This window comes from Triturus cristatus, chromosome 4_2, assembly GCF_964204655.1.
Source record: "Triturus cristatus chromosome 4_2, aTriCri1.1, whole genome shotgun sequence".
Lineage (NCBI taxonomy): Eukaryota > Metazoa > Chordata > Amphibia > Caudata > Salamandridae > Triturus > Triturus cristatus.
Genome location: NC_140586.1, coordinates 670,922,742 through 670,937,603, shown reverse-complemented (window position 1 = coordinate 670,937,603; position 14,862 = coordinate 670,922,742). Strand labels below are relative to the sequence as shown.

The window sequence follows — 14,862 nt, the reverse complement described above, 5'->3', positions numbered from 1 at the left end:
AACTGCCTTCCACCCTGGATCTGTTGAATTACTGCAAACTCTAATCTGCAAGTCTATGACGAATTTGTGACTGGAGGTTATAAAATGTGTCAATGAGACCCCCGTGCACAATGGAACTCTGTGGTCCTGATGTCCCTGGCCTCCATCTTGGCTACACCCAGCATCAGTGCTGCTATTTGGCTCTCAGGTCATTACTAACAGCAATGAAAACTGTTTTTCCACTGAGAAACAGTCTAAGGTCTAACTACAGAGTCGATACAATACAATTTATGAGCACACATCTATGAAGATATTTACATGAGATCAGTACAGCATCTTCACCAGGAAGATTGAATCTCCAAAAGAGGGAAATGGAAGGTACTGGGCAGAGCCTATGAGGAGGCTTCTTTACAATATGGAAAACATCCATACTTTTCAGGGACGCGGGATTGGACCAAGAAAGAAATATACTGATCAACGAGAATAGATGGGAGACTGTGTTGGTGAGTGCTCTCAGAGGTGGCTGGGGTATGGTTACATGTTCAAATTCAAGAACAATATTTTAGACTGCATCATGTTTTTGACACTCCAAAGCAGGAACATCAATTAGTAAATTCATAGATCTTTTGTTGGTCCTTGTAAAACGACAAACTGCTTTGAACTAGAAATTTTCGAGGCATCCAGATCTCGATATGTGTGTGTTTTTTGCAAGGATAGGTCAGGTTGGTCTGCAGTGCTATAAAGGAGAGAGTGCATGTATTGTGAGTAGAGAACAAGCTAATCTGCTTTTCCATCAGGAGCGGTGTCTCTTATTTCATTAGGGGTAAAAGCTGTTAACTTTGGATTGGGTCAGAGGCTGGCACTACTAGTATTAAGTAAAAGAAATAAGATTTACTTGCAGCATTCTGAAATTGCTATATTTAAGAGAGTAAAGGTCGATATAAAAGCATGTTTACAGTCATCATTAAGAGACACTAGGGAACTTTGACTGGTGACACAGAAGAATCAGGGAACTAAACATTGAGCACAACGTTCGACTGAAAGATAAGGCTGAAGGGAGATCCTGGGAGATCAGAATAGTATGCAGCTGAGGATGGTGAGTTGTTGGGCCACATATTTCCCCAGACGCTCGGGCTTTCAATGAGACAGAAGCAACATGGTTCAAGGAGGATCATTAAACCAAGTGCTGAAGGTATGCCCATAGAACTCGCATGGGGGTAAGGCTCTGGTTGGACAGTTTTTGGAGTACTTGCACCTGTCTTTTGGTTCTAGGGGTTGGGGGTGGGAGGCGGGGGAGAGAGAGAAGTCAAGGTCCTATAACGAGGTTGTTGGGTATTAAGCGACTATAAAGGTATTGCTGGGTTGCCCGCATCTTACCCGGAGATGTCGGTATCCGGCGAGGGAAAAGGGCGTCCATTCTGTGGTGTGTGGTGGTAGAGGATCTTGCGGCACCGTTTCTCATGTTTAAAGGTAAAGCACCGGTGCCGCGACTGCTGCAAAAGTAAAGAAATAGAAAACAACATCTATTTCTTTACTTTTGCTATAATCGCGGCACCGGCGATTTACTTTTAAAATTAAAGTATCTACATGATTCTCTCACACACAACAGATGTAAAACAAGCATTTGTGACCTTATATGTGTTTAGCCAGAGATATTGGCTCTGCCAGTGTCTTTAAGCTATGTTGTGGAGCAGCGTGGCTGCAGTGCAGCATGTTGAAAAGTTATAGTAAAAAAGTGTTATAAGAATTTTTAAAATCTTATATATAACAAAAAGACATTATGTACAGGCAGGCAGGTTTCTAATCTTTCGCCCATATTCAGATACTACATGCCTCGCAGAGCAGCGCATGCACGCTGCTATGCTCGCCCTAAAACCATGTGGGAACATATACAGCAATGAGAGCTCTAAATAACAGATGTAACTATTAGACAATTTTTGATAATCAGTTTACTGACCTTGGAAGGATGTAAGGCTGAGTGGCCTTGCCTGAATTCATGATTTGCAGATCACTTCCTATATCAGCAGTAAGTGCTTAAGTTACTGAGCCATCCTAACTCTAGTGAATGCGTTGCCTGGCATTATAGGGAAGCTTATACACAAGCCCCACAGTGCTTTTCAGGAGCAAACCTCACAGTGCTGCTTGGACACAAGTCTCAGTCTTTTCTTATGAAGACAGGATTTGATCTTAGGGTTGATGGATGGCCCTTGGACATGTCACTAGTACTAGGCCATAGTGCTCCTATAATTCCAAGCATGTATCATAACGTTTGACTAAATAAAAATGTCCCTTCAGTCCTAACGTTATATGACTTTCAATGCACTTAAATAATTGCCTGATAATTGTGAAGTGCTTTTACTGAGCAACCCCAGCTGTAATGGTGTGCTTATGTGAATAATCACTTTATATTAATAATCAATGTGTGGAAGGCTGTGCAAAGAATTTCCACTGTGCATCTGGGTCTGCTTCTTGTCGGTCTTCAGTACGTGCAAGGAAGATTACTTTCGATCTTTCGGCATGTGGTTTGAGACGCAGAGCAGTGACAAGAGGATAAGAGACATCCCCTGCATCGTCCCTGGCCACCCCAAACCTGTCTACATCCTGTCCTCCTCACAAGCTGCTGCCAGCGTCCAGACTTCTGCTTGAAATAAAAATGTGTGCAATTTTCACCCATCGGAAATAAAGCAGGGCGCCCCTGAAGCGGGTGCCATCCTTCTGCACAGCCGAGGCAAACAAGAAGGAGTGCACAAAGGACCTTAAATTTAACAAGCATTGGCATATTCAATAGGTCTCACCTTTGGGACCTTTTAAGTGTTTAGCCATGCAACAGGTGATGTTGTTGCACCAAGGATATTGTGCTACATAACTAAATACTTATAAGGTCCCAAAGGCGAGACCTATTGGCTATGCCAATGCATCGCTTGAGGTGTTTCCTTGCCTACGCTCCCATTCATTTTCATGATGTCCTCTGGCTTAGCTCCATGACCAATAGAAAGTGACCCTCCAAGTGCACGCTGATGGCAGCCAAAACCACATTCAAGATTAGCAACAAACAAATCTAGATTTGCAACATGCCTTAACCCACTTTTTCTACTGGATCAAACAAAGCTTTATGTGCATGGACATAACCAAGACTAAAGGAATTTCCACTTTTTATCTTGCCCCTTCGCTTAGGTAAAATATTTCCCACAACTGCGAAAGTGGGGAGCCTATGATTCCTGTTAGATGCTAATGCTTTTAGTATCTGCCTTCATTTGGAGGACAAAAACAGAGATTGACTTTCAGCTTAACCAGGTTCAAAACGTTTTCCTTCTACTCTGTTGGGACCATCAAGGATAGCCGATGAAATCCTTGTGATGGCAGGCCTCGATTATTGTTAATGTGTGATCTGGACTCCCAAAGACATGCATCAGCAGGCTGAAAAAGCTTCAAAATAATGTGCCTGTTCTTACTGGCAAGGGACCACATCTAACTGTTTCTCAATGTTACAGTTCACTTCCACTGATTTAAACCAGCTACCTGTCCAATCATACGCTGACCATCTATGTACCTTGGAACATGTAGAGCGCTTCGCTGCTTTGTGCAATACAAATAGCACACACATACATATATAGGTCTTACATGACTACCAGGGAAGTAGATTATCAAATCCAAGGTATTCTACACTGTGCAAAAACCTTACTGGAGCAAAGGCCTATAGAAACTTGAAACCCACCATGACCCTCAGTGAGGTTTACGGCAACATGTAATCCACCAAAGAAACAGCAAGCAGCTAAAGCATCCGAGGGGAATCTGGTGGGCCTAAGAGAGTGAAGCGCCCCATGCCGGGGGTCTGAAAGAAAGTATACGAGCTTCAGGAATATGATAGCTTAATTGTGCTGCTCAACTCTAAATTAAATTCATTTTCCGTGGGGAGGTGTGGCCGCAGCAAAGACTGTCAGATTTGGGGCTCTGCGTCGCTGACTGGACTTTCATTTACATTAACTCCATTTCTACTTTTCATGATCTTATCTAGCACTAGGATGACACATAACATAACATTCTACACAACTCCTTAATAAATAACTTCAACTGGCAGCCACTGCTCACTAAAGAAGGTGCGAAATGCCCGGTGGGGCGAAATGGCTGTACAACCAAGGGAAAGTATTTTACTAGAGGCTCTATACCAGCTCAAGAGAAAGCTCTGGACTACTGCAGTACCCTCTAAGCAAACACGTAGAGAGAAATGTTCTTAAGATCCCAAGACAAATTAGATTGCCACCAGTAAGAGCATATTTTCAGTGCTTTTTTAAACACGCACCATTAGGCTCGGTGAGCTGGGAATACAAGGGCCTGGTGAAGATAAAGTTAGAAATAGGAATAGTTTTAATAACACCACTGAAATTTGCGAAATTCTTACATTTCTCGAAATTACCTGACTGTGCATTTTTTTTAAACCCAAACGCGCATCTCCTGTTGCAATATATTGCAGGATATCAGTGGGAGACTGATTCGCACAGGAAACGTCCTGCTGAGAAATATTTTCTACTCCAAGTATCTCCTGTCCGTATCAAGCAAGAAGTTTTAGGTAAGATATTGGCCTATCACATTTCGATGCAAAAGCATAATTATACAAAATTCATGGAATTTGACGACATTTAGCGAGACAAAACTACGCAAGTTCATTCAGCCCTAGCTAGGGCTTGGTCACTGTGGAATTTTAGAAGGGCAGAGAGCGTGCAGGGCCTCAGGCACGGAGTTCCACAAAGTTGACGCATGGAATATAAAAATATATATGATAGTAACCACATTTAACAATATGCCCAAAGTTGAGCACCAAGTGCATATGTTTTAAGGGAAATTTTTTAAGAAAGCACAGAGTGAACCTCGACCATGTGTGCCCTCGTTGCACTCGTGGGGGTCGGAAAACTTAAAAAAAAATTTAAGAAATTAGTTCAATAATAAGACGTTCTCAAAGCCTTTAGAGATTTATGTTCGTCTTGTCAATTCACGATGTTAACCATCACAAGTAGACAGGGCCGGACTGGGAACTAAAACCGGCCCTGGCAAAGTGCTCAGCAGGCCCCCCCCCCCCTTCCCGGGGGGTAGGAGATGCCGCCGAGCTCTTTGCCAGGGCCGGTTTTCGGCCAATTTTGTTACAGGGCCGATTTTGCAGCTATGTAACAAAAACGGCTCCCGGGGGCCCAAAACCGCCCCCACCCGTGCGGCCCACCGGGGGATTGCCCAGTGCCCGCTACGGCCAGTCCGGCTCTGCAAGTAGATTGCTCATTGTTTGTTAACGTGATTTTTATATTAAACATTTAGACTTGGCATTCATGTATTCCCAATGCATTTCGGGACAATCCGTTCATCAGAGGAATAGTTTCTCTAGAAAAAAAGAAATTAAATCAAGAGCTGATCGACTCCAATAACATGTAAACAGCTAGCAATGGTAGATAAGTGCTGCCATGTGGAAAGATTGTAAAAATAGGATCTGTAAGTGCTATCGTGTGAAGACCGAGTCAAAAAGAACAAGGTGCATTAGAGTCTTAAACAGAAGGTCAATAAACTGTAGGGAAAATACAACCCAGATTAAAGCGTGTAAACCTGTGAACTGGCAATGATGTGAACGACTTAAATGAAAAGTAGTGAAGAAAAGCAAGTGGGTACTTCATCATGTTAAACTGGTGCCTTCAGAAAATAATGCCAAGTGCAAAAAGTGCTCGACTTTACACGTATCCATAAAGACTCCCATGGTTCTTCACTGGAATAGGCCACTTGGTTCTGTTTCGGAGGAGAGCACTTTTGTACTCTTCTGATCTACATATGGGCCGTGCTGCAGCATGAATGGACGGCAAGTGAAAGGCACCGTAATCATGCATTTGGAGCTGGAAACAAGGGCAAAAAGACACACTTGGTTTAAAGATACCCCCTAACCTGCAAAAGAGGCCATGTACCCTAACCCACAAGGAGAACAGAAATGCAATGAAGAAAGGCCTGGATTGTACTGCCATAAAAATCTGCTCATTAATTCAGTGCGAGGTGAAGAAAGCCCCGGAAGGACTTCATCTTGTGACCCGTCCAAGGCCACACAACGGGACAGATGCTTCAAAAGGGCCTTGAGGTATAACAACTTTTCAGTATAAGGCTCTATGGAGTTCTGCCCTTGAATGAAGTGTAAAAAAGTGCCATGTTGCTCCCTGACAGACCGCAAATGTAAGGTTTCATAATCGCTGCATCTCCTTCTCCCCGACATCTTCCCTCTGAAAGGCAGTAGCGTTGAAAGGTATTACAAAGGGTGCTTCCACTGAGCAACTTATATTTTATATTACACTATTTAAGCGCAAGAGCCAGGCACACCAACTGGTGAAAGCAGAGATGCAGACGTGCGAAAAAGCAGACAAAAGGCAAGAGTGAGCAAGTGTGAGGGGTGGGGGGGAGTGCGCGCGCGCGCTAAGTAGCAGCTGTTTGCTTTATTTTAAAGCACATACTTGTGCTTGTGGCGCGCCGCTATGCACTCCCGCAAGCCGTATGCCGCCACAAGCACGAGTATGTGCTTGGAAAAACAGCTGCACTACGGCTAAAGGTCTCCTATGCAGTGCATGCGCAATGCGCAGGTGAGACCTAAAAAAAGAGGAACACCACAGTAACGGGACCAGTCGCCTGGAAGGGTCGGAAACACTAAAAGGTGGGACCAACTAAATCTATCCACCAAACAAAAGCAGCCCTTTCTGAAGGGCACTAACAGGAGCCTACAGAAAACAAGGGCGGTGCTTCACGTCCATATTCAGACACAACAAGCCTCACAGAGCAGCGCATGCACGCTGCTAGGCTCGACCTAAAAAAAGGCAGTGCACTGTAGTCATCCCTCACATATAGAACAAGTATAGTATAGAGAGTCACGTAGCAGACATCACTTACACAGTCAGGAATGTAACACCAAACATATCCAATACAATCCGGCAGCACGTTTAGTTTGTTGTCTTCCACCCATATCGCCTTTATAACCCATTCTAAGAAGCCTTCACTGGTTGCCCATAAAAAAGTGATCACGGTTTCAACTTCTTTAGTTGGTCCACAAATCCCTTTATGTACATGAACCTCAGTATTTACAGAAAAAACTCAATTGGTATGGCCCCACAAGGAGGCTTCGGTCCTGCGGGTAATGTCTGTTACATCCTCGCCGCATCCATACCACCAGAAATTGTGGCAGATCACACTCGAACCTAGCCCCTCAATATTGGAACCAGCTCCCAATACATTTTTGTGTTATCACCGACTAAAGACAGTTTAAAAAAGCTCTTAAAACATGGATGTTTTAACCATGCTATTAGTGCACTACTCAGAATATTTTAGCCTGTAGCCCACACCTGAAGATGTGCAGCAGCTCCTAGAGACCATTTCAGGGTGATTCTCGCTTAACAAGTAACAATAATCATAATAATAATATCCCTGAACCTTACCTTTTCAATTTCTGAGATGTAACAGTCAATGAAGTCTCTGGGCTCAGATGGATTCCAGTCCTCTCTGTGCTTCTGAATAATCTTTTTGACGAACATTTTAATGATTTTCCAGTGTTCAAAAACTTTTTGATGAGATCCAGGAAGGAACTTCATTATTTGTGGGAAAGAATTGTAGAGCTGTACAAAAATATGCACAATAACAGTGAAACTTTTGTATTCAGATGTATGACATATATGCAAAATGTATTGAAACATTATATGTAAAACTTCTTAAACTGTTCTAAATATTTTCTATATCTATTAATAAAGATGCAGGCACTAGTTATGCTAGTAATACGCCATGGTGCTCATCTAAATATAGTACTCGTCATTATCTAGGTCCACCTCAACATCTCAACCAACATTACTTTGTACAAAGTTAGGATCTCTCAGGAAAGTTAACACTGTATTAAGGAACTCAGTCCTGTATCTGAAGGACAAATGGAAGAAGTATTAAACATACCCACCAGATCAGGAGGCGATATGTCTAACTGATTAAATAAAAGATTGGCCAGGCCAGCAGAGAGGAAGAGACCTGACTGACGGAAGTCTTTCTGGCATGCAGGACCATATGTAACACGAGATGGACCTAATAACTCAAGAGGAGCAAGAGGAATGGTTCGCCATCTCTGGGCTGTAAGGGTAAGACGCATCTTGCCCTTTTCCTATCAATAACCTTTATGGTTCTCCATCCACCTCCCCATTTCTTGCCATTCTTTGCACGTGTGAATAAGAGTGGAGGTTTACTTGATCCATCATGATGGATATCAGGCGGGCTCTATCAGCCTAAAAGGTGCCAGGGTGGTAAACTGCCTCCAACCTGGAATGTGAGAGAAAGCGGAATTCATGTAGCTTCCATGATGGAGCCTAATGCAGTTATAGCTGTGGGGTAAAGGCATACTCCCTTCCTCTCACCCAAAACCAAACCTATAATGATTCCCTGACCCCCTTGCATGGAGTTGATAGGAGGCCAAGCACAGAGACATAACATTTGACTAGGAATACTTAAAGCTCCAAATCTGAATGTGCAGCAGAGGGTCACAGGCTCAGCATCTGCTTCTGGCTACCTACAACCGAAGGCAAATGCATGACGTTTGCTCCCAGCATCAGGAAGGGTATATAGGCAGTATGGCTGGGTAGCCAACGCAGCCCTGGCAATTTTGATAGGACCAGCCCCGGGGGGTGGGGTGGAGTGAAAGTGTGAAGCACTGTTACTTTTGGTACAGGTGGCGAGATAGCAGCACTGCTGCTAAACCAACCCCCAGTAACAAAAATAAGGCCACACTGTCTCAAAACTGACCTCCACTCTTCCAGCCTCCCTTAAAAATGCCCAATGCCCGCTACTGCCAGTCCGGCCCTGATAGGCAGCATGCTTAATTTGTATAAGAATAAGTGCAGGATCCCATTGTATTGTTCAGAAGCCAAAGGCCAGCACAATAGGTCAGAGTGATGAATACCACATTGTAGTTTTAATTTGACTTCATGCGTCTTTAGCCACCAGCAGACACTTCGTGTCTCTATATCGCACTCTTGCAGGTACTTTTCTATGCTAATTTCTACCTTTGTCAGTTGTCCTCCTTTCTCTTCCTCTTTCTTTTCCCCTTTTGTGTTTTTCTTTTTCTTTCTATCAAAGTCTGCTGAGGAAAAATAAGTGTATGTGCACCCCAACTGCAACCACCGGCACAAATTAATCCCTGTATATGCGCCTCATCAAAACTTTTAAGACATGACTGGCTGGCAGCATGCTCACTGCCCTGTGTTACAGCAGGATTATTCCTGATGCCAAATAGGAAGAAAACATGTAAAGCTCCAAGCTTCACAACATTGTACTCTTCTATACAGAGCCACAATAAACCATTATATATATTCCAAACACAAACCCAACTCCACACCTATATCCACACAGATATTACAGAGGTGGAACAATGCAATTATGCTACAGTTAGATTGCGGTTAACTTTTAATGAGTGTAGAAGGCTGACTTGGTATATGATGCACACTTATTCAAGTGTAGCACCCTGCACCAATCCAGACAACCCTTATGGTGTTTTTAGTGATTTAGACAACCTTAGGAAGCTTTCTAAGTGGTAGCTGTGGAGAGCAGCCTTCAGGCTTAGTCTAGGAGGAGTGTAAAGCAGCTTGATTCACCAGCACCTAATCTTATAGTGCAGCTTAAGTGAAAAAGAACCACACAGTGTATTTATAAAAAATAGTTATTTATTACACTCACTCACTAACTCAATGCAATATCTCCTGCCCATAGATATAATTACAGTACACACAATACTTTGATCCTATGACAGTAAGTAGCACGAAAATACAGTGGGCTCCCATATGAGACCAAACCATATACAAAGATAGTGGAATGCGACTATCGACCGAAGTCAGGAGTTGTACCAGAAGACTTAGAAGTGCCGGGGGACCAAGGAACCACCCCAGGTAAGGACCCAGGAACCCCACGGAGGCCGTGTACTGAATGAATACACAACTGCGTGTTCAAGGTAAGTCAATGGCGGAAGTCGGGTTATAGTTTTTAAGAAAAAATGACCCTTCCCAAAGGACTTGGAAGACCCTGTAGTGGTAGAGGCACTCTTGTGGTCTGACACCCTGTGATGACCTTTAACTACCAATATTTTAATTGACTTTGGTTTGTTATTTTATCCTAGCCGGAATCATGCATCCTGCATATGCCTTGCTTCTCTTAAAGGTTTCTTTCTTGTAATCATGCAGTCTTTCAGTGAGAGCTGTCACGGAGTAGGACAGACTTGCCAAGAACAGAACATGTGGGATGTGCATTTGAAAGCATGAGAGAGGTGTGGAATGTCTTTTTTGGTCTTGGAGTGCAGTGTTATGAGCAGTGGTGCACAAATGTGCATAGTGTTGTACTTTGAGAGATGAAGTATGTGATGCTATAGGCGGTGGTGCACAAATGTGCACTGTGCTGAACACTGGAAAATATTATTAATTTCTTACTATTGGCTTTGACATGGCCTCATGTCATCCTGAATTCTGACTCTGCCTTGCTTCAGCTTTTTTCTGTGCGCTCAGCCAGGCCCGTAAGTTGTTTGACTGTGAGGTAACACACAATGGTGAATGTTCTGTGTGGTTGACAAAATGTGGGTTAAATAACGCGATATATGAGAGAAGATCTTTGGTGTTGCATGTTGGAAGAGATGTAATTGCATATGCGGGTGAATGATTCTTTCTTCAAGGAGGTGGTCATGGTTTGGCATCGGATAGCTGAGATATAAGGGTGTCATCTGTTTGGGAACAGCTAAGTCATTACTGACTTCTTGAATTCCAGGTGAACATGGATATTGCTTCTGTTTGAGGCAGTCAGTTCCAGAGTTGTCTAAACAGAGAGTACAACCAATGCAAGTATTTCTTTGATGAGCAGGTTATAAAGATGGGTTGACATTCATAAATGGATGATCCTATTGTGTATGTTATCGCCAACTAGTGCAAAAGATGTAGAGTGCTTTGAAGGAGTAGCATCTGGCCACCCGTAACCAGTGGAGCACGTGTAAGGATGGAGTGATTTGGTCAACAGGTGTAATAGCTTTCTGACTCGCACATTCTGAATTCCATCTCCTCGTTATACTAAAAATGGAGTGATTTCCAGGATTATTCCTGGCCCATCAGTATCTGAAGGAAACCGAGATGTGGAAAATGCTACACATGGTTTGCACAATGAAGAAGGCACTTCTGGCAACTTGATTCACTTGCAATGCTAGGAATTGTTCAGAGTCCTTGATCACTCACAGGTTTTGTTGATGACACCACATGTGGTCAAAGTTCCTGGGGCCAGATGGTTGTAGTGAGGCAGTTCTCTCAGGTCCTACAAGTGAAGTCTCAGCCTACTAGACTTTCAAGCTTGTGGATGATTTGAGAGTAGACTGTGTAGTAGTAACAGTTAGACTGATGGACCTGAGATCTTGTGGTGCATTGAGCTATCCTCTTAGAAGATCACAGGAATTATTGATTTCTGCGGGATGCCAAAGTCAGTTTGGAAAGGTGTTGGAATGTATTTAGGAAATGCACTAGTGCCTGATCTACTGGAAAGGTAGGAGGAGATCCAATCTGGGATAGTTGGTTGAATGCTGAGATCTTATGGCCTCGGTTATAGAGTGGAGATGAAAATCAAGACAGAATAGATTACAATGGCAGGAAGAATCCTGTGTGACTTCTGGAGATTTTCATTTAGGGTGGTGAATTGAGGTTTTGTTTCTTTGAATCCATTTCAGGTAGGCAGTCTTGAGGTCTTTGGAGAAGACGCCTGCATTTATAGAGCTGCTGTTAAACATTCTGACTGGAGTAGTGGCAGTAGTGAGAGTGGAAGATTATTGAAAACTTCAGTCAGGCAAGTGTCCACAGGGAATCCAGCCAGGCCACCAGCCTTCAGCAGTTCCTTCAAATAAAGCAGCAAGAGTTGCTTGGTGGCGAACAGTATTGATTTTGTGTCAAAGGGTGATATCTTGGGTTTAGTGACCTGAAAAAAGAAGCTGATGGAGGACTTGTAATTATGGAAGCGTTCCATGGTTTCGTTTTTTCTGACAAGATGCAATGCAGGTGCGGATTAGGGAGTTAACAGTTCTGACTGAAGTGCATACCAGTTCACGTAATTCTGAGAGGTTCTTGTGAAGTTTCTTGTATGGGTATTTTACTTTTGAGATCTGATGTGAGTAGTAGGGTCATGTAGTTTATTAACTGACAGATTTGTATGTCCTTGCTTGTTCTTAGAAGTGTAGATTTTGTTGGGATGCTTCATTCTTTCAACTGACATTTCAGGATTCGTTTTTCTTTTTTCACTGGGCTTATATAGTTTATTTTTTAGTCCGAGGATCTGTGGTCAATTTTTCCGATGAGAGGAGAGCTTCTGGGGAATCAGACTATTGATGCTTTCGAGAGTAAAAGGGAGAATTGATTCACTTTGGTTATGCAGGTAAGTGGAAATTACGTTAAGAATTAAAAGTGATAAGATTCGGCTTGCTTCATTGTCCATAAATACTTTTATCAGTCTTTGTTATAATTGCAGCAGTGCTGACCATTACCTGATGTTGAAGTGCATGATGTGGTGAAAGCAAAAGATAAAAGGGAGATTTCCTGTTACCATGATGAGTTCTAGTGGAGAACAACTGCATCCAGGGGAACATCCGTCTGAGTATGTTGGACTAGAACTAGCTTGGAAGAAGTTGAAAGCCTACAGGTTTGACAGAAGTGATCTTGTTTGTGAGTTTTTGTTGATTGAACCAGATGTTCAGGTCTCCAAGGATAAAGAGTTTGCTATGTGTGAATAGTCACTAGCTGTGAGAGACAGAAATGAGATTGCATGTTTCTGCACACCTGTAAGTGCCATTTAATATCAGAGTGTGTGTATGTCCATGGCTTTGTGATCCTACGTTTTACTTGCATCTGTGAATATTGGCTAGTGTGTGAGAGCTAGAGAACGAGATATCTTCTGCCAATGCATTTACTAGCAAGTGTGTGGGGGAGGGGTCCTCAGGGTCACACTAAGGCACTACCACTGCTGTTCAGTTGGCATCAGGAAGTCTGCTTACCACATTATCCACTACACAATCTTGAATTGTTGAGCGAGAACAAAACAAGTAAAGTGTTTAATCTTTTCATGAAGGAAGTAAAAGAATCCTTAAAACACGATTCAGCTCATTCATACAGTAATAATCAGTCGTACATAAAAATAATCTGTTCATAATGTTTGATGAAAGTCAATGAATTTGTAGAATTTTGGCAGACTATTGTCCACAATTATAGTTACCAGACACCGCAAACCTTTCTGTAGTCACTATATCATTGGTTTGTGCAAACATGTGCTCAAAAGATGCATATGTACCTTTGGGCTTAGCCATGTATACACCATTCCCTTGACAATGAACAGGTGGACTATCGTGTTACTAAAGACTATTTGTGCTCCACCTCAGACTGGGCTCTTGACATCAGTGCATGAGGGCATTTGGGCAACCATCCAGTATGTACCTATTGCTATGCTGAATATACAGAAGTCTCTTAGGGCAGTCAGCCTCTTGATGAAATTCAGCTTTAACATTTGCAAGATTTAGATCAATAGTTGTCATAAATGAACATGGTACTAATACTCTGAGAGCAATGTCAGTTGATAAATACTTCAGAGGGCCCTATTTTGAAAACTGAATGAATCTGACCTTGTAAGATTATCAAAAAGAAAAGAAAGACTGATGGGATAATAGGCATATGTGACAAAGTTTATGTGGAATACAGGCATCCTTTGAAGACCAGAAGCTTTTAAAAAAAAATAGAAGAAAAGTGAAAGGGCTTTGCCATTACGTCCATAAGCATGTGTTTTTGACTGTATGGAATTTGAGTCTGTATTTGTTTTACCCTACCTGGTTTGAACAATACAAATTCCTTAAAGACTTTGCCATGCCAGACAAATGTGACTCCTCAGCAGTGGGGGCAAATCAGGTGGCTTTTCCACAGCGCAATGTCATTTGAATATGCTGCAGAGGCAGCAGTAACACAATTCTATGAGCCAAACGTTTTTTGGGGTCATGTTATAAGGGACCAGAGAGTACTGAGATGATAATTCAGAAACAGGAAGACCTTTGAAGCTCTGGTAAGCAGCATACTGAAGACCTAGTCAAATGCCAAGATCAGGTGAAACAAACTAAACTCAGAGTTGTCCATCTGTGCCGCTATTGTTGATCCATGCTACAGAACTGAAATGTCTTTTTTATGTGCTTAATTCAGATGGTAAGCTTCTTAAATTCAAGAGATGGATCCTCAACAGAACTGTGCTGCATGAAACAAAGAGACCGATAATTCAGATGCAAGCAATTAGTGAATTGGTCTCTGCACAGAACAGTTACAGTAGCACTAATACAAATGAAACCATGAACTCCACCACCACTGTGCTCACACTACCAGCACAGCAACAATTATTATCCCCTGCCTACATAATCAGACAATCCTATTTTCCAGAATTGCGGTGGTGTCACTGTAAATGCTTTTTTAAATTTAGAAATATGGCATATTGACAGCAACATGAAACATGTCAATAGAGAGAAGGCCATCAGAGTAAACGCTAAAGCTGTATTTGGGAAGCAGTTCGATGGAGAAATCAAAAAGTAGCCATACTGGCATTGGATTGTGAAAATGAGGCAATATCTTATTTAAGCAGACTTACAGCCAAAGCTGCATTTCCTCCTCCCGTTGTACAATCCCATAGGTTTCAGAGCCGCTGGCAGTTATCATCAATAACAAAAAAACCACTGTGTTACCTTTAAAAATCTAGAGGCTAAATTTGCTACACCAGTTACATATTGTTAGACGTGGAGCACCACATAAAAACAGGCAAGGACTGATCAACTTCGCCTGGTTAACAGTATTTTTATGTTGTTTTGCTTTT

At 42.5% G+C, this 14,862-nt stretch overlaps 1 protein-coding gene across 1 annotated transcript in view; it reads right to left on the bottom strand.

Annotated features, from left to right (window-relative positions):
- The window catches only part of LOC146834880 (cytochrome P450 2J2-like), a 377,580-nt gene that overhangs the window by 170,288 nt on the left and 192,430 nt on the right, over nt 1-14,862 (bottom strand). Inside the window, exon 5 of the mRNA XM_085602482.1 lies at nt 7,422-7,598. Coding sequence (XP_085458608.1) covers nt 7,422-7,598 — 177 coding nt within the window. The remainder of the gene's footprint in view (nt 1-7,421; nt 7,599-14,862) is intronic.